General features: G+C 43.2%; 1 protein-coding gene across 4 annotated transcripts in view; it reads right to left on the bottom strand.

Annotated features, from left to right (window-relative positions):
* Window positions 1–21,683, bottom strand: part of ADRB1 (adrenoceptor beta 1) — a 57,381-nt gene extending 35,698 nt beyond the window's left edge. For all 4 annotated transcript variants that reach the window (XM_086377722.1, XM_086377724.1, XM_086377721.1 and 1 more), the window contains exon 1: window positions 18,230–21,683. In XM_086377722.1, the coding sequence (XP_086233848.1) occupies window positions 20,001–21,545 (1,545 nt within the window). In that variant the 5' untranslated portion in view covers window positions 21,546–21,683 and the 3' untranslated portion in view covers window positions 18,230–20,000. The remainder of the gene's footprint in view (window positions 1–18,229) is intronic.
* Between the last annotated feature and the right edge of the window lie 474 nt (window positions 21,684–22,157).

Here is a 22,157-nt window from a genome sequence, read left to right as displayed (position 1 = left end):
ACCCCCTAAGTGTGTTGCGTATGTCCAGTCTGTTCTGTAATCTTGTTGTGAACCTGTACTCCTCTTACTTGCTATTATCTAATGTCAGAATTGGCTATAAAAAAGAAATGCTTATCTGTGAAGACATAGGAAACAGCCTAAGGAAAACTGTAGAAATTGTTTGTGCCTTCCGTACCATTATTTTCTTATTTATTTTGTTGTATTTTTGTTTACAGTATTAGAAAGTTTTCGCTTTTTACTTCTCCCCAGAGGTGCTCCAACAATTCCCACACCTCTGTATCTAGCCTTAGTGAACCTCTCACTCTGTGTGTCCAAATGAGACTCAAGAACCTCCAACTACACATCTGACTCTGTTTCCTTGAGTGTCCCCCCAACAAAACCTGCTACTGGTCCTGCCATCCTTTCTGTAATTTATGGCCTCCTCTCATCGTCTTGACTCATTTCACCCATCTCCCCCTTTCCAGTTCTATTCACTGGTCCATTCCTCCTGTCCTTGTTCAGTACGTGTGATGGAACTCAAATCTAACTTGGGGCTTCTTTTACTTAACACCTTCAATGATTCTCTCTGCCCTTCAGAATGAACTTCAAAATTCCTGGTAAGAACTATAAACTCTTTCCCTGTCCAGCCTTTGCCTGTTTATCCAGAGTCTCCTTCCCACTGCACTAGCCTTGGCAGCCTTATGCTCCAGCCATGCAAATGTTCTTGCTGTCTTCAGAATCCAGCCTATTCTTTCTTGCATCTGTGCTTTTGGAAAATTCTCTGCTCTGCTTGGAATGCCCTTTTCATCTTGGCAAAAACTACAGAATCAACCAAGTTCCAGCTCCCTTGATAGCTTGTGGAAGATGCTCTCCCTAATTGTCCCCGACTATTTTCCAGTCTGTTCCCTCTTTGGGGGCCTCAGAGTAAACCCTGCATAATTCAATTTGGGGCTTTAACTGGCTGCTCATCCACCAGGCTGTGAGCTCTCCCTGGGGGTCAGGATTAGCAACTCGTCTGTTTCCATTACCTGTGGTGATACCTGGCTTCTAGTTAGAGTGCAATAAATGTTTCTGGACAGAAAGATATAAATTAACCTGTTAACTTTAATCTCTTATAAAACCCATGAGAATGTTATTGAGTTTGCCTTCAAGGAGATCATGAACTTTCAGGAAAACATCCCTGGTTAAAGTAGGTAGCTACAGATCATCAGAGATAGGAGAAGATCTTAGCTGTTACCCTATTCAACCAGCAGTCTTTTTCAGATTCAACATTGTGGTTAAAAGATATAAAATTATTCCCCCAAACTTATCAGGGGCAGAGGGCATTAGAACCCATGGCAGTCCCAATACCTAGTTTGGGGGCCTTCTTTTCTGATGCCTCCATTGGAAGTGTCCAGAATAGGAATTATTTACAATACTCTTGTGTCATAGATTTAACCTGCCATGTGGGTGTGGTTAGTTCTACAGGTCAGACAGACTGCTAGTTTATATAAATAAATACTGAAACAAAAACTGTTGTACTTGACCCGTAGGCTGTAAATCATGTTGAAAGGTAGCAGCTAAAAATGTCAACGGTGGGGAATTCTCTGATGGTCTAGTGGTCAGGACTCTGCTTTCACTGCCAAGGGCCCAGTTCAATCCCTGGTTGGGGAACTAAAATCCCACACGTCACAGAGTGTGGCCAAAAAAAAAAAAAAATTAAAATGTCAACAGTTTTGCTCATGAAGGGTGATGAACATTACAGGAAAGGGGAAGAGGCAAGTATTCAGAAAGAGAATTTAAGCTTCATGAAAGTCAACACTGGAAGGACTGACACTGAAGCTGAAGCTCCAATACTTTGGCCACCTGGTGCAAAGAGCCAACTCATTGGAAAAGACCCTGATGCTGGGAAATATTGAGGGCAGGAGGAGAAGGGAGTGACAGAAGATGAGATGGTTGGATGGCATCACTGACTCAATGGACATGAGTTTGAGCAAACTTTCGGAGATGGTGAAGGACAGGGAAGCCTGATGAACTGTAGTCCATAGGGTCACAAAGAGTTGGACATGACTCAGTGACTGAACAGCAACAAAATCAGATCATCAAACTTTGGGGCTGCCCATTTAAACAGTGTGAACTTTTCTGGTTTAAACTCTGGGGGTCCCTCATGTCCCAAGGGATTTTGTGTCATTCTCTGGAGTAGGTCAGTCTCTGGATGCCACTGGAAAGACTGCTTTCTCAGCATCCTGAGAGCCACACCCAGGTCCTCCCAGAAGATCAGGAATATGTGCAAAACAAAATGAAAGTCTTCTCTGTCAAACCTTAGAAAAGGAATTGAAACTAGAATTTGGGAGTGTGGATTTATTACTTTAAAAAATTAACTGAATATATACTGAGTGCTAAGCATAACCACCCTTATTCTCCACCTAAGGAAGTGAGGCTTGAAGAGGCGAATAATTAGCCTAGGGTCACAGATTCAGTGACAGAAAGCCTGGGACCCAAGCATCGTAAACATTTGGCTCTGTGGCTTCTTCATGCAGTGTGGCAAAAAGATTTGGAGCTTTTTATTGTGGTTGAATAAACTTGCTTATGCCAGGAGAAGTGGAACCCAACTCAATCATGGTGAGGGTTCTAGAATCCAAGGTGGAAGACTTGGTTCTAGTTCTGGCTGAGATTCATCATCGAGGAGTAAGTATTTAGTGGGAGTGATGGTGAGATTGGGGAGCAGATAAATGATTTATTGAATGTAGGTGCTGGTTATATGCTTGACATATAACTATAGAGCCTCTGAGACCCCCTACATCACACATGACAGAACTCTTAGAGCCTGAAACTGAGACTACGCAAGTCGACATGACTTGCTTGTTTGTTCCAGGAACCCTGCCCTCAGGAACAAGGCTGTAAACCAATAATAACTTCACACTTTGCTTCTTGCAGAGCAATTTATCCAAAGCAACAGGTGAACAGCCGGCTATCCAGACAACAGTTAGTCAAGACTTGTTTCAGTCTCCTTGCCCTGCTGTCTTCACTGTTTCTCTGATGCTCTGAACTCCACCCAATCTCAGTCAGCTCCACATCGGAAGACCGGCTATATGTTGCTTGAGTGAGTGTGTGCTCAGTCACTCAGTCTTGTCTGACTCTTTGCTGTCCCATGGACTGTAGCCCACCAGGCTCCTCTGTCCATGGGATTTTTCAGGCACGGATACTAGAGTGGGTTTCCATTTCCTCCTCCAGGGGATCTTCCCAGCCCAGGGGTTGAACCTGCATCTCCTGCATTGGCAAGAAGATTCTTTACCTGCTGAGCTGCCAGGGAAGCCAAGTCACTTGAGACCAGATCCTAAAATCCTATAAATATTCATTTTGACTTTCTCTTCTGGGAAATTAAGATTTGTCAAGATGGCATTCCTCCATGTAGACCAGTAGGCCAGAATCTGGCAGAACCAGATTCAAAGCTGGATGTCTACTCCCAAGGCCAGGTTACCACAAAAGCCTTAACTTCTTAGCACTATGCATGCTAAGTCACTTCAGTCATATCTGACTCTTTGCAACCCTATGGACTGTAGCCTCCCAGGCTCCTTTGTCCATGGGATTCTCCAGGCAAGAGTACCAGAGTGGGTTGCTGTGCCCTCTTCCAGGGAATCTTCCTGACCCAGGGATGGAAACTGCATCTCTTATTTCTCCTGCACTGGCCGGTGAATTCTTTACCACTAGCACTAGCTGGGAAGCCCCCTTAGAATTGTGAGATGAGGGAATTGCATTGGCTCATGAAGGCGAAGATTCTTCCTTGCTTGCTTCCAAAAATAAATTTGATAAAAATTTGATAAAAATAAATGACTATTTTTGAAGCTAGAATAAATTCTCTCCCTTTCGTCTTTTGTTGAAGAATCTTCCCCAATCTTTACCTTATATGTATGTTTTTGTCTACAGAAATGAAATTGCAAGAAAAGGACCCTTTCAGATTTCTCTTTATTGTGGTAAAAGACACATACCATAAATTCACCATCTTAACCATTTGAAAGCTCAAAAATCAGTTATATTTAGCACATGTTGAAAGAGGTAATCATCGTCACTCTTAAGTTCCAGAACGTTTTCATCATCCCAAAGGAAACTACACATCCATTAAATGTTCTCTATGACCCCTCCTCCCAGCCTCTGGCATCCATCCATCTACATGCTGTCTTTATGGACTGGCTTATTCTGGACATTTCATACAAATGGAATCATGGAATATATGGCGTTCGTGTCTGATTCTTTAAGTGAGCATGACGTTTTCAAGATGTATCTGATTCTATCTTTTGTAATGTTCACGGTATGTCTTTGACACTGAAGAGCAGCACAGGAACAAGTCAAACATGAGAATTACTATGACTGAGAGTTTTTCTCCTACTGGGAGAGGTGAAGCAGTGGTCCTCAAGGATAACAATGGGAAGGGAAATCCTCCACATCCCTTAGCCACTTGACCTAAGGATGGCTTTGCATCACTTTCCCTGGGCCCTGGGCTGAGCCTGATGGTGTGATTACGTGTAGGAAGGGCGGGGAGCCTGTCATCTGACTTGGCTGTGATCCTGTTGACCTGCCTGGCTTTTTCCTTGCATAGTCCTTGGGTGGACATGAAGATGGTGTGGCAAGCTAGTGGAAGATGCCTAGTAACAGGGTGAGATTTCAGCTAAGATCCACCTTGCCCTTAGAACAGCTTATGCTCAATTTCACCAGACTAGTTGGAAAGAGACTGCAGGGTAGTTTTTCTGTCCATGTCTGGCAGGAACCATTGCTTTCTTAATTTCTTGCAAAAAGAGAAATCCGTCTTTTCTATGTGATTGTGGAGTTCATGCACTCCTTCTGTGGATGTGCCTGGGTACTGGTGTTGGTGAGTCAGAGTGTTTGAGATGCTAAAATTGAGAAGGATGCTCTCGATGAACTGTTTGGGTAACTGCATAGAAAGAAGTGTTTACTGCAACGTATGCAGAATCCTCTCCTATGGGATGCCTAAAAACGTCAAAGAAAACAAATGGTGTGCCTAATACTGACAAATCTAAATCATGATCTGATGCCAGAGACCAATCCCTTTCTTCCATGACAGCTTCACACTTAGAAAATTTACGCCATATCCTATCCCAGTTAATGTCAAATTGAAAATTGATTCTTGATAAATTTATTAGTAGGAAAATTACATCTTTTCCTTAGGGGATTTCTTTTTCTTCTTCTCTGCCCTCTGAGTTATATATGATATGGGATATAAAAAACATAAAAAGAAAAGCCAAAAAATTGTCATCATGCTTCCTCTTTTCAACCTTTGCAATAAAGGGTCACAGGGAGTTCAAAACTATTTATCCTATAAATATTGCATAGAAAATCATAAGTTGAGATAAATGTCATGGAAGCCACTAACACATATGACCACAGTCAATTTATGAGCAACTTAAAATACAGAGGCTCTCCAGGGTGCTAAGACTGCTGTGAAATGATACAACATTAGCTTTCTTTTCAAATATGGCAAGCATCTAAGGCAGGGATTCTTATCTCAGGGTCGACAGATCCCTTGGAAAAGATTGTGACACTTATCCTGTGGGTGCATCTTTCTGGGGTGAAGATCATAACCTTTCCCCTTCTTTTTTTTTTCCTTTTGTAATCTTTAAGGGCTTGGTGAGCTAAGGATAAGATTCTTTGCTCTAAGAGGTGGTTGGATTTTATTTTATTTTAAAGTGATGCCAATCCTGAGATTCTCTGAAATTAGCCTTGTACTAATCAAGAATATTTTCATAGCTGATATGTTGCCTCTGACAAGCAGTGGGTTGGCTATGTAACATATTGGCTCTTGTTAATTGTTTCCAAAAATGTTGATCACCCGTCACTATCAAGACTTCCACCATTCTTAAAGTCTGGTAACAGGATATAACCTATTAGTTCAAATCTCCCTGTAATTGCCATTTTTTAAATACTTGTTTTTATTCAAATAACTGTGTTTATTCCTCATTGGACAGTATTTGCTAAATAATACTACTTGTAAATTAATTGATTTAACTTATTTGGTAGGTTTAAATGTTTCCTTGCCTTCCTAATGAGTAGATGACATTTTACAAAAGAATAGTTCATAATACAGGTTCACTCTTAGTAACCAAATCTAGAGAGCTCTGAAGATGGAGATTTTTCTGTAACTCACTTGAGAGTAAATGTGACCTGACTTGAACTCATTTGGCAGCAAGATCTGACCTGAAGTGGCATGAGACTATTTATAGTTATTATTTATCTACTCAGTATGAATAATCATACATTTCACTGCAGAGACATTCATGTTTGATAATGGAATGCTGACCTGCACCCTGCTTAGGACGTTCTGTAATATGTAGTCTATGCACCCTATTGTCTTCTTAGAAGCCCACAAATTCTGAATTCCAAAACACATCTGCCCCCATGGGACCCCAGGTAAAAGTCTGTGGACCTGGACCATATATTTTGCCTAAAAAATCTTCTATAAGTTTGTGTGTTGGTATCTGTGTGGTCACTCTTAAAAGAGGAACAAAGCACTCATCTCTCCAAACTGGACTGGCACACAGCAAGTTATTTCTGATCTTTGAGGAAGAACTTTAAAAAGCCCTTGTTCACCCTGTTTCTGCTAATGCTTTGAGTGTATGTGGGAGAAACATGATACAGAGTAGCTGCTTCATTCTGAGGCCTGTGTGTCTGTCTTGCTCCATATTTACCTACTATGCCTAGTGCATAGTAGGTAAATATTTGTATTTGCAGTCTAATCAAATGACAATGTTTTATGGCATTGGTTGAAAACAGCCTAACAATATAATCATCTTCCATGCAAATTGCAAAGTTTGCATCTTCCATGCTCTAAAATTATAATCTAAAATGAGTTAGGTCATGAATCTAATCCCTCAGTGCCACTGCAAAAATCACCATTTTTCTCTCCTGGATTCAACTCTTAGACATCTGTTCAGAGTTCCAGGCTAAGATGACCTAAGAAAGCAGCATTTTCAGAGTCAAATGTAGCTAACAGGTTTCTACCATATGGATCAGGAACATGCATTTAGAGTTCAAATTCATCTAATATGCAAATCAGAGAGAGAAAGCTTGACTGGCTAGATGGACATACATCTAAGGTATTTTAAGAAAGAGATCATATCATTGAGTGAAAGAGGAATAATGCTATCTTTGTTAGCAGGATTAAGAGAATCAAATACCTGGGCTCCCCTTGTGCAGTGTGTGTGGGAATGTAAATTGGTGCAGCCTCTATGGGAAACAGTATGGAGATATCACAGAAAACTGAAAACAGAAGTACAGCATGACTCAGCAGTTCCGCTCCTCAGTGTACGTTTGAGTAAACAAAAACACTAATTTGAAAATATACCTGCATCTCAGTGTTCACAGCAGCATGATTTACAATAGCCAAGATACGGAAGCAACCTAAGTGTCCCTCAAAAGATGAATCGATAAAGAGGTAGGCTATATATACATAATGGAATGTTCTTCAGCCAAAGAATAGAATGAAAACCTGCCATTTGCAGCAATGTGAATGGAGTTGGAGGGCATTATACTAAGTGAAATAAAACAGAGGAAGACATATTCTGCATAATATCTCCTGCATGTCGAATCTAAAAAAATACAACTGCTGAATACAACAAAAAAGAAGCAGACTAACACATATAGAGAGCAAACTAGTGGTTACCAGCGGGGAGGCAGAGCAGCACAAAGTACTGTGTGTAAGATGGGCTCAGGGATATATTTTACAATACAGGGAATATAGCTGATATTTTGTAATAACTGTGAATAGAAAGCAGCCCTTAAAAATTGTACTGAAATTTTTAAAATTGAATAAAACAACAACCCTGGGTTTCCATAATGTGAAGATGGAACCAGGAGCTTTTCTATGGGGGATATGCTTTAATTTCAGTGTTGTAGGGAAGCCAGCAAAATATTCTCCCCACTCCCACCCTCCATTAATCCCAAAAAATGGATGAGAGTGGAGATATGCTGTCCTTATAAAGAAACAGCTACATCAACAAGACTTGACGATGACCTGCTTACCTGTCCTAACTTCTATAAAGGAAGAAGGCATCTGCTGGGGCAAGGAAGAGTGCAGTGGCTATTGGTGATAGAAAAAAGAGAGACAGGGAGCCAACTGTTGTCAGTGCCCATCCATGCCCTATCTAGGGGAGAAAAGAGAGTCGGAGAAAAGCCAGCAGACTTCTGGTATTCCAGCGCATGGTAGAAGTGAATGTATGGATAAACCTTAGCCAGATGCCCTTACTGTTAAGTTTTGCAACCAGGTTTCCTCGTTCTGACCCCATGCTTGCTAAGCAACCTTGTGATCATAATTTTCTTCCCTGGGTATAGACAGAAGATCTGATCATGTTCAAGGGAGTGTAATAGGTTTACGACAGTTACAGTAAACTGGCTCTCTGATGTTATCTATAATCTCAGGAGATGATCCAGAGAAATGCATTCTTACCAAATATGTCTCTGAGTGTTCAAGACTGAGGACCTGTAAATGCTGGAAGGTCATGACACCCCTGGGTGTGTTCCTCATATCTGACTCCACATTACTGCCCTCCCTACCCAATTTTTCAGGTGTATGTTACAAACATTAATCTGGGCAAGGTAATGAAAATGAAATGCTATTTAAAATGAACTCTACAGTGTTGAGTACACACATACATTAAAAAATGTATACCAGCAAAGTCCTAATGCATTGTCAAAAGACAAGAATCCATATAATTTCTCTCAAATCAGCTAAAGAGTCAACATGAACTCTTTCTTGTGTTAAGATAGGAAGATAATGATTATGAATCTGTTTCAGGTGGAAAAGACTTACATGAGATATGCAATCTTTGAGAGGGCTCTGATGTTTGTTTATTCCAAATACATTTTTTAATAGATATATTGTTATTTCTTATAGGACAGGAATGCAGAAATAAAATTTAAGACTGAAATCTATAAGTCAGTGAAACAGAATTTGATTCTCTTAGCTGTATTGACTGATGGGGTTCAGGAATAAAACTTGGGGTGGGGAAAGGGGCTTTTTCCTTGTAAAGCCTAGTAAGATAAATGGCTATAAATCTTTCAGTTGGCAAGGAAAAAAACCCATTTAAAATAGAATACAATATACAACAAATAAATCAAGTATTTTATACATTGACAACTGAACCCAGAGCCTAGAACATAGAGTCCTTATTTAACAATTTTAGTGAAATGCCTATTTTTAAAGAATAATTATGGACATTTTCATACAGGGTATACCGCCTTCACATTCACTGAGTTTATGTTGCTGAAATACATTCCAGTAGTCTATGTGCGATTTCTAGAAATAAATCCATTTCTTGGAAATATTTGGGAAATAATCTCATGGTGTCCTGTAACATTAGCAAAGAATGCCCCATATATGTTGCAATTTGAGGCTTAGCACCTTTCTTAGAGAAACTTATTTTTGTCTGATGGTGAAAATCTGAATTTCAATCTCAGTACCAAAGACCCTGTGTACTCAAGAATCTTCACAACTTCTGTTGGACATATTTTCTTTTTAGGAATGAAGAAGAATTCTTCCACTTTTGAGTGAGTCATTCTTTTATGTTAGTTCTACAAAATTGCACATAACTTTATAAATACTTTTAAAAGATATAGCTTTGTAAATATTTAATATTCTGCTAATTTGAATTTCAATTGTAAATGTCAAGTATTCAGTTTTGGGGGGTTTTACATTTTATTATACTTTGTTAAAAATGAAAAACTGTACATTTTTAGAATGTTTTCATGAGTAATTTTATTTAAAAAAATAAAAGTTTTTTTAAAAAATCTGAATTTCAAAGGAAATGGAGGGTTCCATCACATCTCACAGTGAACTGCTCTAGCAAGACCTGCTGACACTCTGTGCTTAGATTGCTGCAGAAGTCAGAGACCTTGGTTCTCTGCCTCCAGCTAAATCCAGTCAATGAAAATTCAGAGTTCATACCTTGTGCCCGGCAATGTATCGGGTATTAGAGAGTCAAAGATAAAAAGACGAGGCCTTTACCCTAAGGGAGCTTCCAGTCTTATTGGGAACAGACATGTGGTTTGGTGACATGAAGAACAGATGGACTTAGGAGTCAGACACCTTGACTTGATCAAGACTGGTTACCTGTTTTCTCGAAAAAAATCACCTGAGCTCATATACCTTACCTCCAAAGGAGGGCAGGACCTTCTGGCTTTACCAGGCCCTCGGCCTTATGCTCTCAGAAACTTGCCTGGGGGACCCCCATGGTGGTCCAGTGGTTAAGGATCCACCTTCCAATGCAGAGAACATAGGTGTGGTCCCTGGTCAGGGACTAAGATTCCCACATGCCACGGGGCGCCTAAACTCATGAGATATAAGGAAGAGTCTGTGAGCCACACAAAAGGAAAAAAAAAAAAAGAAATATGCTTGTTAAGGATGCATTTCTCTGAGTCAGCCCCTGGGGTTGATATATGAAAGCCAGAAAGCCAATTTAATAATGAGCTCATGTTTACTATATGAGATTATATAAGTATTAATCTTTTGATTTATAAAATATGGTTATTGAATTTATTTAACTCAAAATTATTTTGAAGTTTAAGATGTGAGAGTCAGCTGTCCTGCCTCTGATACCAAGTCAATCTCTCTCAGCTACTGCTTGTGTCATGACACTTGTTCATCAATCTGCAGGCTTCAGGGAAGTTTAGAGATCAACACTTTTGCATTAACATTCTGATCTGCTCTAGAATTACTTTTCCAATTTCATCTTCTATTTGCTTCATCAATGCATATACTGTCTGCAATTGGCTAGTCATTGTCTAAAGATTCATCTCAACTATCTACACCTCTGTGCTGCTGTTTAAGCAGTTTTCTTCCCCTTGTGGCTTCTTGTAGAATGGCTATTCACAACACTTAATCACCTTATCCAAGATCTACTACATCACCAAAATTCTAGTTTATGCCATCCTATCCATCAGAGTTTGGGGGAGGATGCTGCTGCTGTTAAGTCACTTCAGTTGTGTCCGACTCTGTGCGACCCCATAGACGGCAGCCCACCGGGCTCCCCGTCCCTGGGATTCTCCAGGCAAGAACACTGGAGTGGGTTGCCATTTCCGTCTCCAATGCATGAAAGTGAAAAGTGAAAGTGAAATCGCTCAGTCGTGTCCAACCCTCAGCGACCCCATGGACTGCAGCCTTCCAGGCTCCTCCGTCCATGGGATTTTCCAGGCAAGAGTACTGGAGTGGGGGAGGACAGATGCATGTAAATGTATGGCTGGGTCACTTTGCTGTGTACCTGAAACCATCACAACTTTGTTAATTGGGTATACTCCAGTATAAAATAAAGAGTTTCAAATAAAGTGCCTGCTAGGATATACAAAATCAATTATACAGCTTGCATTGTTTGCACTCTCCAAGAGTCTCTGTTTCTTCCAGTCCTATGGAATTCCTGTAATCAAACCCCACTGGCCTGCAAAGTCAGATTCCTTGGGGGTCTCAGTCCCTTTGCAGGATCCCCAGGCTGGGAAGCCTGACACAAAGCTCAGAATCTTCACAACTGTGGGAGAACTTCTTTGGTATTACTGTTCTCCAGTTGTGGGTCGCCCACTCGGCAGATACGGGATTTGATTTTATTATGTTTGCATCCCTCCAACCTAGACAGCATATTAAAAAGCAGAGACATTACTTTGTCAACCAAGGTCCGTCTAGTCAAGGCTATGGTTTTTCCTGTGGTCATGTATGGATGTGAGAGTTGGACTGTGAAGAAGGCTGAGCGCCAAAGAATTGATGATTTTGAACTGTGGTGTTGGAGAAGACTCTTGAGAGTCCCTTGGACTGCAAGGAGATCCAACTAGTCCATCCTAAAGGAGATCAGTCCTGGGTGTTTATTGGAGGGACTGATGTTGAAGCTGAAACTCCAATCCTTTGGCCACCTGATGCGAAGAGCTGACTCATTTGAGAAGACCCTGATGCTGGGAAAGATTGAGGGCAGGAGGAGAAGGGGATGACAGAGGATGAGATGGTTGGATGGCATCACCAACTCGATGGACATGGGTTTGGGTGGACTCCAGCAGTTGGTGATGGATAGGGAGGCCTGGTGTGCTTCGGTTCATGGGGTCGCAAAGAGTCGGACACGACTGAGCGACTGAAACTGAACTGAACTGAACTGCGCCCCTCCTACCATCTTATTGCTGCTTCTTCTTTGTCTTTGGACATGGGGAATCTTTTTTTGGTGGGTTCCAGCATCCTCCTATCAATGGTTGTTCAATCAATTGCGATTTTAGTATTCTTGCAGGAGGAAAGGAGTGTGTGTCCTACTCCTCCATCTTGGACCTGAACTCTACAGCTTGCATTGTTTTCTACCAGATAGAGCTGGTCTAGAGCCCTTTTTTTTTGGCCACATGTCTGGCACGTAGCCACATCTGCCTCATTCTTTGTCACTTTTAACTTGTGAGTGTCTGATCCCCTTAGCCAGAGTATGATTGCTCTGGTATTAAGCCCAATGTTTTCAGGGGATGTACCCCATATAGCACAGTCACTGAGGACATAGTACCCTCAATCTTTTAGGAACAGGTAAACATATGAATCACAACTCAAAAACTAATCACAGGTATCCTTCAAATAGTTAAGTTGCCCAGGGGTCTTCTGAGCACCTCTATTGTGAAAAAAATTATTTCTCCATATAGGTATATTAACACTCCAAAAGTTTGAAGAGACTTGTAAATGTTTGCTGTTCGGGGAGGGAGTTATACTGGTTGCCTGGTTTGAGTAAAATTGATATTGTCCTGTGCTTGCAAGAATGCTTTTGCAGTACTATAAGGACTTACAATTTTCATATTGCCCTTTGTCACTCGGTACAGTATTTTTTCAGATCCTTGGAGTTTTGTGACCTGGTAATGTTCAAAAAAATTAGCAGCACAGTTACTGAAGGATGACATGTTGGTGCCACCAGGTCTGGTGCTGCACTGAACACTGCCCTGTGCTATAATTCATCCCAGTCTCCAGCCAGGAAAAATCCCTGTAACTGGGAAGTAATGGGATTCCCATTTGAACAACAGGAGGAATGAAAGGATTTGAAGTTGGTTATAATAGGAAATGGAATTAACACATAGAAAGCTGAGGGGGAGGGCCCTGTTGTTCATATGTATTAATATCATGGCGCTTCTGCTTAGTTGCTCAGCTGTGTCCAACTCTTTGCGACTCCATGGACTGTAGCCCACCAGGCTCCTCTCATAGGATCTCTGGGCAGAATACTGAAATGGGTAGCCATTCTCTTCTCCAGGGGATCTTCCTGACTCAGAAATCAAACCAGGGTCTCCTGCATTGAAGGCAGATTCTTTACCAGCTGAGTTACCAGGGAAGTCCCCAGGTCTTTATACTTCAAATTAAATCACATCAGTCTTGGTCTGCGCTGATCTGTAGGTATTCTTGAGTATGGGGGTGTTTGGGGTTTTTTTGGACCATATCTTTTATTTTTTGAAAAAGCTAATTTTTATTTTATATTGTAATATATTTGACTTACAGTGTATTATTTTCAGGTGTACGGCAAAGTGATTCAGTTACACACACACACACACACACACACACACACACATACATATTTGCATTCTTTTTAGATTCTTTTCCCATATAGGTTATTGGAAAATACTGAGTAGAGTTCCCTGTGCTACACAGTAGGTCCTTGTTGATTATTTGTTTTATATATAGTATGGTGGTGTTTACCTATCAAGGTCCTTCCCATGCCAAAATTTCTTCAATTTATTTTACTTAGTTATGCCTTTTCTAAGGGGAAAAAAAAAACCCCACACATTATTTCAAGATTGACCATAGAATCATTTAAGCACAAGAAATTCCTTATAAGAGCATCTTATTAAACCGTTACCTTGAATGGCTTTAGAAAAAAATCTCTGCAGTGCAGAAAATGTCATTGGGACATTAATGTTTACTGTTTAAAAGCATTTTTAACTAGGACCTCAAGATTGTAGGTGAGTTTCTATAGTTAGCATAACAGATATTTTAAGTCAGTAAGTTCCTGTAGGTTTGTCACTGTTTATTAAGTTGGGAACAAAGAAACTCAATGCTCTGCAAGTCACAAAGAGGTAAACAAAAACACAGACTGCCATTGCTCTGAGCACTGTTCATCTCTGAATTGCTCTTCCAGGAAAAGGGGAACCATCTAGAGAGTTGCTTTTACCCTTTACGACTCAATGCAAAATCAGTAGAGTTGAGTAACTTTCCAAATTGACTTACTTTTCTTAAAGTGGCTGTGGGTTCAGAATCATTAAACAGCCACTTTTCCTTAGCATAGAGCAAACAAGTTTTCTAATCCGATGTTTGGGAAGATTATTTTATTCAGTTGTGGTTTTTGTGGACTTTTAAGTATAATAATAAGTGAAGGACTGTTTGTTGGGATGCATGGGGTATTATGTGTATTTTTGCTATTCTTAGTTGTTCTTTTCACTTAAAGAAAAACAGGGATTTTGTGGGTGGAGTTGCAGGGAAAGGGAAAAGAAGGTCAGGAGGAAGTATTAGTAATGATAGACTTTGCAAATCTATGAACTCCTTCTATCAGAGCATCTCAAAGGGATTTACAAACAAAGGTTAATAGTCAGGCTTTGTGGGAAGTGAACTTGAGCAGCAGGGAAACCAACTAACTTCCCCAAGGTCACTGGGCACAGCAGTAAATACAGAGGAGCCAGAACAGCCAGTCTTTTTAGACTGTCTGCTTGAACAAGTTTTCTGAGCTCCTCTGGTAGAAATTTACCCACAATTCCCTTAAATCAGCTAGCTTAATAATGATTAGGAAAACTAATTTACAAAATAATTGAAGGTGGAATAGCTCATGTTATCTTTTGCAATCAGGATGCCGAAAAACTGACAAGGTCATAAGTTAACCGAAAAATAGAGATAAACAGGAAAATAAAGTCTGTTAAGAAAGCCCCACATCCCAAATATTAAACTCAACATGAAGACTTTTTATAGGAAAGGTACAGACAAGAGTTTAAATTTTTTTCTACTCATAATTATGAGCAACTCTGAAATTCTCAAGAAGAAATCCAAACTTCAGACATTTAAAATGCACCAGAGGTAAGTTCTATGTCATAAACAGGAAGAAAACAGTGTACTCTTGCTGATACTAATAAAAGCTATGAGCCAGGGAATGTTGAGCGAGAAGAAAACAACAATTCTAAGTATTGAGAGATGTTGAAAATCAAGAGTTTTAGGAAACCGTTCATGAGATTTTAATGCTTCTAGGAAGACAAATTTATCTAGAACTAAATGTTCTAGATGGTTCTAGTTCATTCAAGAGGAAATGAAGACATGCTCAAGAGACGGGCTGGTGAGTATGTGGTTGGTCCAAGACTAGAACTCTCTCAGGTACAGAAGATGGAGGTGCGTTCAGAATGAAGGCAACGTGAAAGTGAGACAAAGGTGTAAGGAGTGTAGACGGTGACTTTCCAGGTTTCCTTGGGTACTGCTAAGATGACTGCTGAGATCATGCTCTAATATTGCCAGAATAGTGTCAGCTTCTCCTTGGAGCAGCTGTTTTCCAGTCTATCATTGGAGCAATTGCATTTGAAAGCTTATTAACTGCTCCATCAAATACCCAAGTCTTACTGATTCAGAAACCCTCTCCCTCCTCCCATGAAATGTTAAAAAGACTATTGGAAGGTAAATTAATCCACAAAGTATCTATTCATAGTATTAATACTTCTTTGATTACATTATATGGACTATTTAGTAGAGACTCTTTAAATGAGAGCAGGGTAGAAATTGGAATTTCAGGAGAGGTGTACTTCTTGAAAAGTAGTTTGACAGAATTTGCTTTAAAATAATTGCAATGTAGCAGTGCAATTTGGGACACATTCACAGACTATGAGATTCAAAAGCAGTATTCGAGATGGAAATTTAAATAATGTGGAGGGTGTGTGTGCAGGAGAAGAAAGCGAAATTAATTTAATTCCATTTGCTGATGTGACTGCAGCACAACTATTTTTAGGTATAATCCAAACAGTGCATATCTTCTCCGTTTTGATTAGTAGCAAATTGGCAGGGAGTCAAAAGAATTAGTATTTCTCAGCACATTATACCAGAAATGTACAAATAAAACTAAATTATCTGTGCCAATGTGTTTAATTTGAATTACAGCTAAGGTTAACATTTTTTTCCTTCCAGAGAACTAATAGATCCAGCTTTGTTAAAAAAAAAAACAACAACTTTTTTTTCAAGTCTTTCACAAATGATAGCAAAACTTAATAATTTTCATTTTGACTGTTGCTTAGAAGCTCTTGCTCAAAATTTGACTGCTAATATCATCCTGAGGCGTTGAGTGCAGAATTTCCGCCTGGCAATTTTACATATTGCCAGAGGAAGTCAGCACGTTCAACAAAATGAGAAATTAAAATAAGCTAGGAAAATGTGCTTAACAAGGAAAGGTTTCACAATAGCCGCTTAGAAGTTACTAATAATTCCAGTTCCAAAGAAAGCCTAGACTGAAAAAATAAGCTTTATTTGCAAAGTTTTATATTGGCAAGCTCACCAAAGGATGAAGCTATCTGCTATACTAAGTATACATTCCTACACTGGAGGGAGAATTTATAGAAGCTGGAATATCGTCATGTCATATCCGGAGAACTTTACAGTGTGCAACCAAAGCATAATCTCAAATGCAGCAAGTCAGTGAATCCTGGTCACATGTTCACTGTTTTAATTTTAAGGTTTATGCCTTCGGTACTGTTACACACAAACCTAGGGGGTAAGGTTGATTTTTCTGCCTGCTCACTAACTCCCTCCTGTCACTTCTGTTGTGCATGGTCACAACAGATTAAACAGGATGGACAGTTTTCTCTTCCAAATGCCATAGCTATGTGGATTGGCAGCCCAGGTTCCTACATTTCTACGACAAGTCAATGTCTTCTTCAAAACAACATTGGTTGATAGGGTGGCTCAGTGGTAAAGAATCTGCCTGCCAGTGCAGGAGATATGGGTTCCATCCCTGGGTTGAGAAGATTCCCTGGAGAAGGAAATGGCAACTGACTCCAATATTCTTGCCTTGGGAGATCCCATGGACAGAGGAGCCTGGTGGGCTACAGTCTGTGGGGTCACAGAGTCAGACATGACTTAGCAACTAAACAACATATAAGTTGGCCCCAGAATTATAGTGGTTTCCTCTAACTCACTAAAGAGTTTAGATCTGTATACTAAACAGTTACTTATATATATATATATATCCATATATATATATATATATATATTTATATTTGTTATTAAAGTTTATAGGACTTTTGTGATTTTGAGACCTAAAGTTTGACAGATCTATATGTAAGTTTGGGGCTGGAAAAATTTATTTAAATGTAAAGACTTATCTAGACAAAACAGGAAAGTGAAGCATTACCTGGTATTTGAGTGTTTCTTCAGATGAAACCGGACATTGTCTATTAATCTTGTGTGATTTAAAATAAAGAGGAACAAAATCCCTAAGAAAATGTGACTTACATACTCTGGGGGAAGGGAGGATAGAAATGGACAGTATTTGTTCCTTGGGGAAAGGATAAAAATTGATTTTTACGTTCTCCAAAATACGATTCTTCAAGTATTTATCTTTCTATTTTTAAGTAAGTCTTGCCATCTCCTGCTCCACTCCTCCCCCCTTTTTTTCCTCCTGGAGAAAGGGGTTAAACTTCATAGCAGCTTTTGTTGAAATGGCTACTGTTCATGCAACTTTCCGCTGGTCTCTTAAAACATCGGCAACATTAACCTTTCTCAGAAGACTCTCCTCTGTCCTGGTCCTTAGAATATCTCATTACAGAAAAAGGATAATTGGTCTTGACTTTCCTTGGTAGAGAAGAGTTTGTTTATGTTTCATCTCGGTATAAGCCAGAACTTTGTACTCTTCACTTTGGTTTCCTTACTATACGATCATGAAAAGCTTGTTTAAAAATACAAAGAGAAATACTTGAAGTTATTTTGGAGAATGCAGAATTAATCACAAGATAGAATTTCACTATACTTTCCTTAGGAACTAATTTTAGGAAAACTATCCATTGAGGGTGTCATAACCTTGTTAGGAAAATTTAAAACTTCAGATTTACTTCTCCCAGTTACCTGCCCAGCCAGAATTTCCACTGAAATGGTCTATTTAATCACACAAGAGAAAAGTCTTTACTTCAAGGCTCTTTTATGAATTTTCACTTAACCAGTAAAGCATTTTGCATTCTAAACAGTCCCTGGATACATGGGTACACCTCCAGGCTGCGATCTTCTGTTGGAAAACAAAAGCCAGCCGTGAATGCCACTTACCAAATTCCAAGCAGGCAGTGATGGTTCCACAGGCTGGTCTCCTTTCCTGAGTTGTCTGACGTTGCAGCTGAGCTACCTGACTCAATTTTTTTTTTTTTTTTAAGAAGATGCACAAACCCAAATGTTACTTCTTAAGTCAAGTGTGGCAGATGGGATCTTGAAAACACCTCCAAGTAGTCTAGAATATTCTGAAACCGGCTGTGAAAATGTAGGGCAAGTCTGCAGCTCTCAGTAGGTGCACGCCTTATTTGGTTTAGAGGCATTTTGCTATGCTCTTGAGTCATGAAAAGCTATTAAAAGAGCTCTATGGGAAATCCAGTCTATATTTCGAACAAAACAAACTGTCTTTTCCATTATCACTGACCCCCCTTACAGACACACAGTACATAATCTTTTTTTGTGCTTCACTGGTATTTATTGCACATGGACAAATTCCTCACATAGTAGTTAGTTGCACCAGAGTATAAATACTTGGTAAAGCACACAGAGGAAATAGTATTTACACACAAGTGCTAAATTTCACCAGCAGATTCACGTGTGCCTTTGGACATAAAAAAATAATAAAAAAAATCCTTAAGATAATTTTTTATAATATGGATACAGTACCATGATAAAAGAGTATAAAAAGGTATTTTTCCAATAAATCGCTAGCTCAATAACATAACAGACAACAGAGATAGAGTCTGAATTTTATTTTAGTTTTTAAGATCTGCCCCACCCCACCCCCATTAAAAAATATTTAATTTCTTTTTGTGCAAATAACGTCTTCTGTGGACTTTACAGTTCCTAATACTGTGCAAAAAAATGCCACTTTGAATCACGGCTTTTTTGTTTTGATTTTTTGTTTATACCACATGTGCAGTAATCTGAATTGTTTCCTTTTTTCTTTTTCCTTTTTCTGTCCTGTCTTCAATGGACAGAGTCACATGTCACAAAGGCTCAGCGCCTGGTCCTTCCAACTAATATTGATACATAAATAAGCTGTTTAATATAAACAAGTCTTTCTATCTGGCTGTGCAATGTGCACAGTGTGAGTGAGGTAGGAACCCCTCAGCCTGACCACCGAGGAGGCGTTCAGGGACAGCCCGCTTGCCCTCCGAAAGGGAATCAAGGTGAGGCTTGTTCCAAGAAGAGCATAAAACTTCCTGAAACGCGATTTTTGCATCCATCCTTGCCCTCGGCTTTCAGAACAGGAGAAATCATTCCTCAGAAATTAAAATGCAATTTCTCTGAAAAGCGAAAGGAAGCAACGTCCTGAGAAAGTGTCATTCTCTCTCCTCTCTCTCTGGCTGACCGCTCCTGTTCCCGGGAATGGGATGGAAGCGAAGTCGAGAGACTTTTATCTCCTAACGCTTCTCCCTTCCCTTCCCAGTCATCGCAGAAAGTGTTAAAAGCCACGTGGCGGGGTGGGGGCGGGGGGGAGGAGAGAATCTAAAGATGCATCACACGCACACACAAGAAGAAGGCCGGGCCACAAACTGGAAAAAGAACCCCAAGAACCATCAGCAGGCCACTCTCCCACCCCTCCCCAAACTTCTCCCACCTTTCCCCAAACTTTCCTTTCTGTGCGACGGTCCGTGGCTTTCCTATTTGCCCTTGGATGATGCAGACGAGGTTCGCGGGATTCGAGTTCACCTGCTTTCGGTCTCGAGTAAACACAGACCTCTTTCCCGGGGAAGCGGTTCAGGGCTCCCGGGTTCTCTTGCTCCTGGAGCGCACAGCCCGCGCCCTGACTCGGGAAGCCGGGGAAGGCGGGGAGGGGCGCCCGGCCCTACACCTTGGATTCCGAGGCGCAGCCCGCGCGGCTTGACTCGTCCGGGCTCGAGTCGCTGTTCGCCGCCGCCCCCCCGTTGTAGCCAGCCCAGGGCTCCAGCAGACGCACGGGCGGCGCGGCCCCGACGTCGTCTTCGTCGTCGTCGTCGTCGTCGTCCGAGGCGGCCCCGGGAGACGGCGACGGCCGGGCCACCGCCAGGCAGCCCAAGGCGCGCGGCGGGTCCCCGGCGGCCGCGTGGCTCCCACAGGCGGCCCGGCGCGCGCAGCAGAGCAGGCGCTGGAAGGCCTTGCGGAAGTCGGGGCTGCGGCAGTAGATGATGGGGTTGAAGGCCGAGTTGGCGTAGCCCAGCCAGTTGAAGAAGACGAAGAGGCGGTCGGGCACCAGGTCGCGGTGGAAGGCCTTCACCACGTTGGCTAGGAAGAAGGGCAGCCAGCAGAGCGTGAACACGCCCATGATGATGCCCAGCGTCTTGAGTGCCTTCTGCTCGCGCAGGGCCACGAGGCGCGAGGGCCGCCGCTTGTTGGCGCGCCCGTTGGCCACCGTGGCGGCAGGGAGCGGGGGCCCGGGCGAGGGCGCGGGCGAGGGCAGCCGCGCGGGGCCGCTGAGGAAGCGGCGCTCGCAGCTGTCGATCTTCTTCACCTGCTTCTGGGCCTCGCGGAACACCCGCAGGTACACGAAGGCCATGATGCACAGGGGCACGTAGAAGGAGACGACGGAAGAGGTGATCGCGTAGCCCTCGTTGATGATGAAGTCGCAGCACTCGGGGTCGTTGTAGCATCCGCTCGCCTTGGCGTCCTTGTCCCGCCACCACTGCATGAAGATGGGCAGGAAGGACACCAGCGCCGAGATGGCCCACACGGTGCACACGAGGGCCCGCGCCCGCGCGCGGGTCAGCAGGCTCTGGTAGCGGAAGGGCGACGTGATGGCGAGGTAGCGGTCCAGGGCGATGACACACAGGGTCTCGATGCTGGCCGTCACGCACAGTACGTCCACCGAGGTCCAGAGCTCGCAGAAGAAGGAGCCATACTCCCAGCGGCCCCACACCACGATGGTGGCTCCAAACGGCACTACCAGCAGACCCATGACCAGATCTGCGCTGGCCAGCGACATGATGAAGAGGTTGGTGAGCGTCTGCAGCCGCGGTGTCTTGGCGATGGCCACGATCACCAGCACGTTGCCCGCCACGATGAGTAGCACGATGAATGCCATCAGCAGGCCCATGCCGGCCGTCCACTGCTGCGACGGCAGTGGGGGTCCCTCGCTGGCCGAGGTCAGCAGCGAGGCGGGCGGCGACGCGGGAACTAGCAGCCGCGCCGCCGTGGCCGCGCCGTCGGGGACCGGCGCGGCCGATGACAGGTTGCAGGGCTCGGAGGCGCCCAGGGCGAGCGCCCCCGCGCCCATGCCGAGCTGCGGAGGCCTGGGGAGAGGGGTGTGGCGGAGTTGGGCCGCGATTGGGGAACCCCCCCAGAGGCCCAAGCGGCGGGGCGCGCGGAGGGAGGTCGCGGCCAGGTCAGGGCAGCCGCGGCGCGGGGCCGGAGGCATGGGCGCCGGGCGCCTTCCCCGCCGGAGCCGTGCGCTGTCGCCGCCGCCGCCGCCGCCGCTGCTGCTGGAGCCGCTGTCGCTGCTGGAACAGCTGCCGGGACCTCAGCATGTTTCTGAGCTCGCGGAGCCCGCAGCCCCGGCACCCAGCACCCACCCCACCCGGCTCCCACTCCCCCGAGCCAACCCCCGGGGCCTCGCGTCAGGCTCCTGCAGCCAATCCTGGCGAAGGCACGCCCCTCTCTGGTTCCCCCCCACACCCCCCCTCTCCCGGGCCCCGCCAACTCCTCGCACCCCGCCTCCACCGGCGGTTCTGCGGCTTTAGGGAGTCCGGGGCAGATCGCCAAGCAAGCGCCTCCCCGGCGCTCGCGGGTTCCTGCCCGCGCGTCCCTTCCAGAGCCCGCTTGGCTCCAGTGCCCAGTTCCCCTCGGCTCCCAATCGCGCCCGGCTTCCACCCTGCCCCCTCCCGCGGCCCCCAATCTCCCCTCTCCTGCGCCCCGTTTGCCTCCGGCGTTTGGTTTCCTCCTGCGCCCCGGCTCTACCCTCAGCCACCCATCCCATCTACCTCCAGTGCCCAGGTTTCCTGCAGAGCAGAGCGCGTGTTCCCTATAGCAG

The sequence above is a fragment of the Bos grunniens genome, chromosome 26 (assembly GCF_055505025.1).
Source record: "Bos grunniens cultivar Pamir isolate PY7600 chromosome 26, Bosgru_T2T1.0, whole genome shotgun sequence".
In the NCBI taxonomy this organism is placed as follows: domain Eukaryota; kingdom Metazoa; phylum Chordata; class Mammalia; order Artiodactyla; family Bovidae; genus Bos; species Bos grunniens.
Note: the sequence above shows the minus strand (reverse complement) of the source record. Positions and strands in the feature narration are given on the sequence as shown.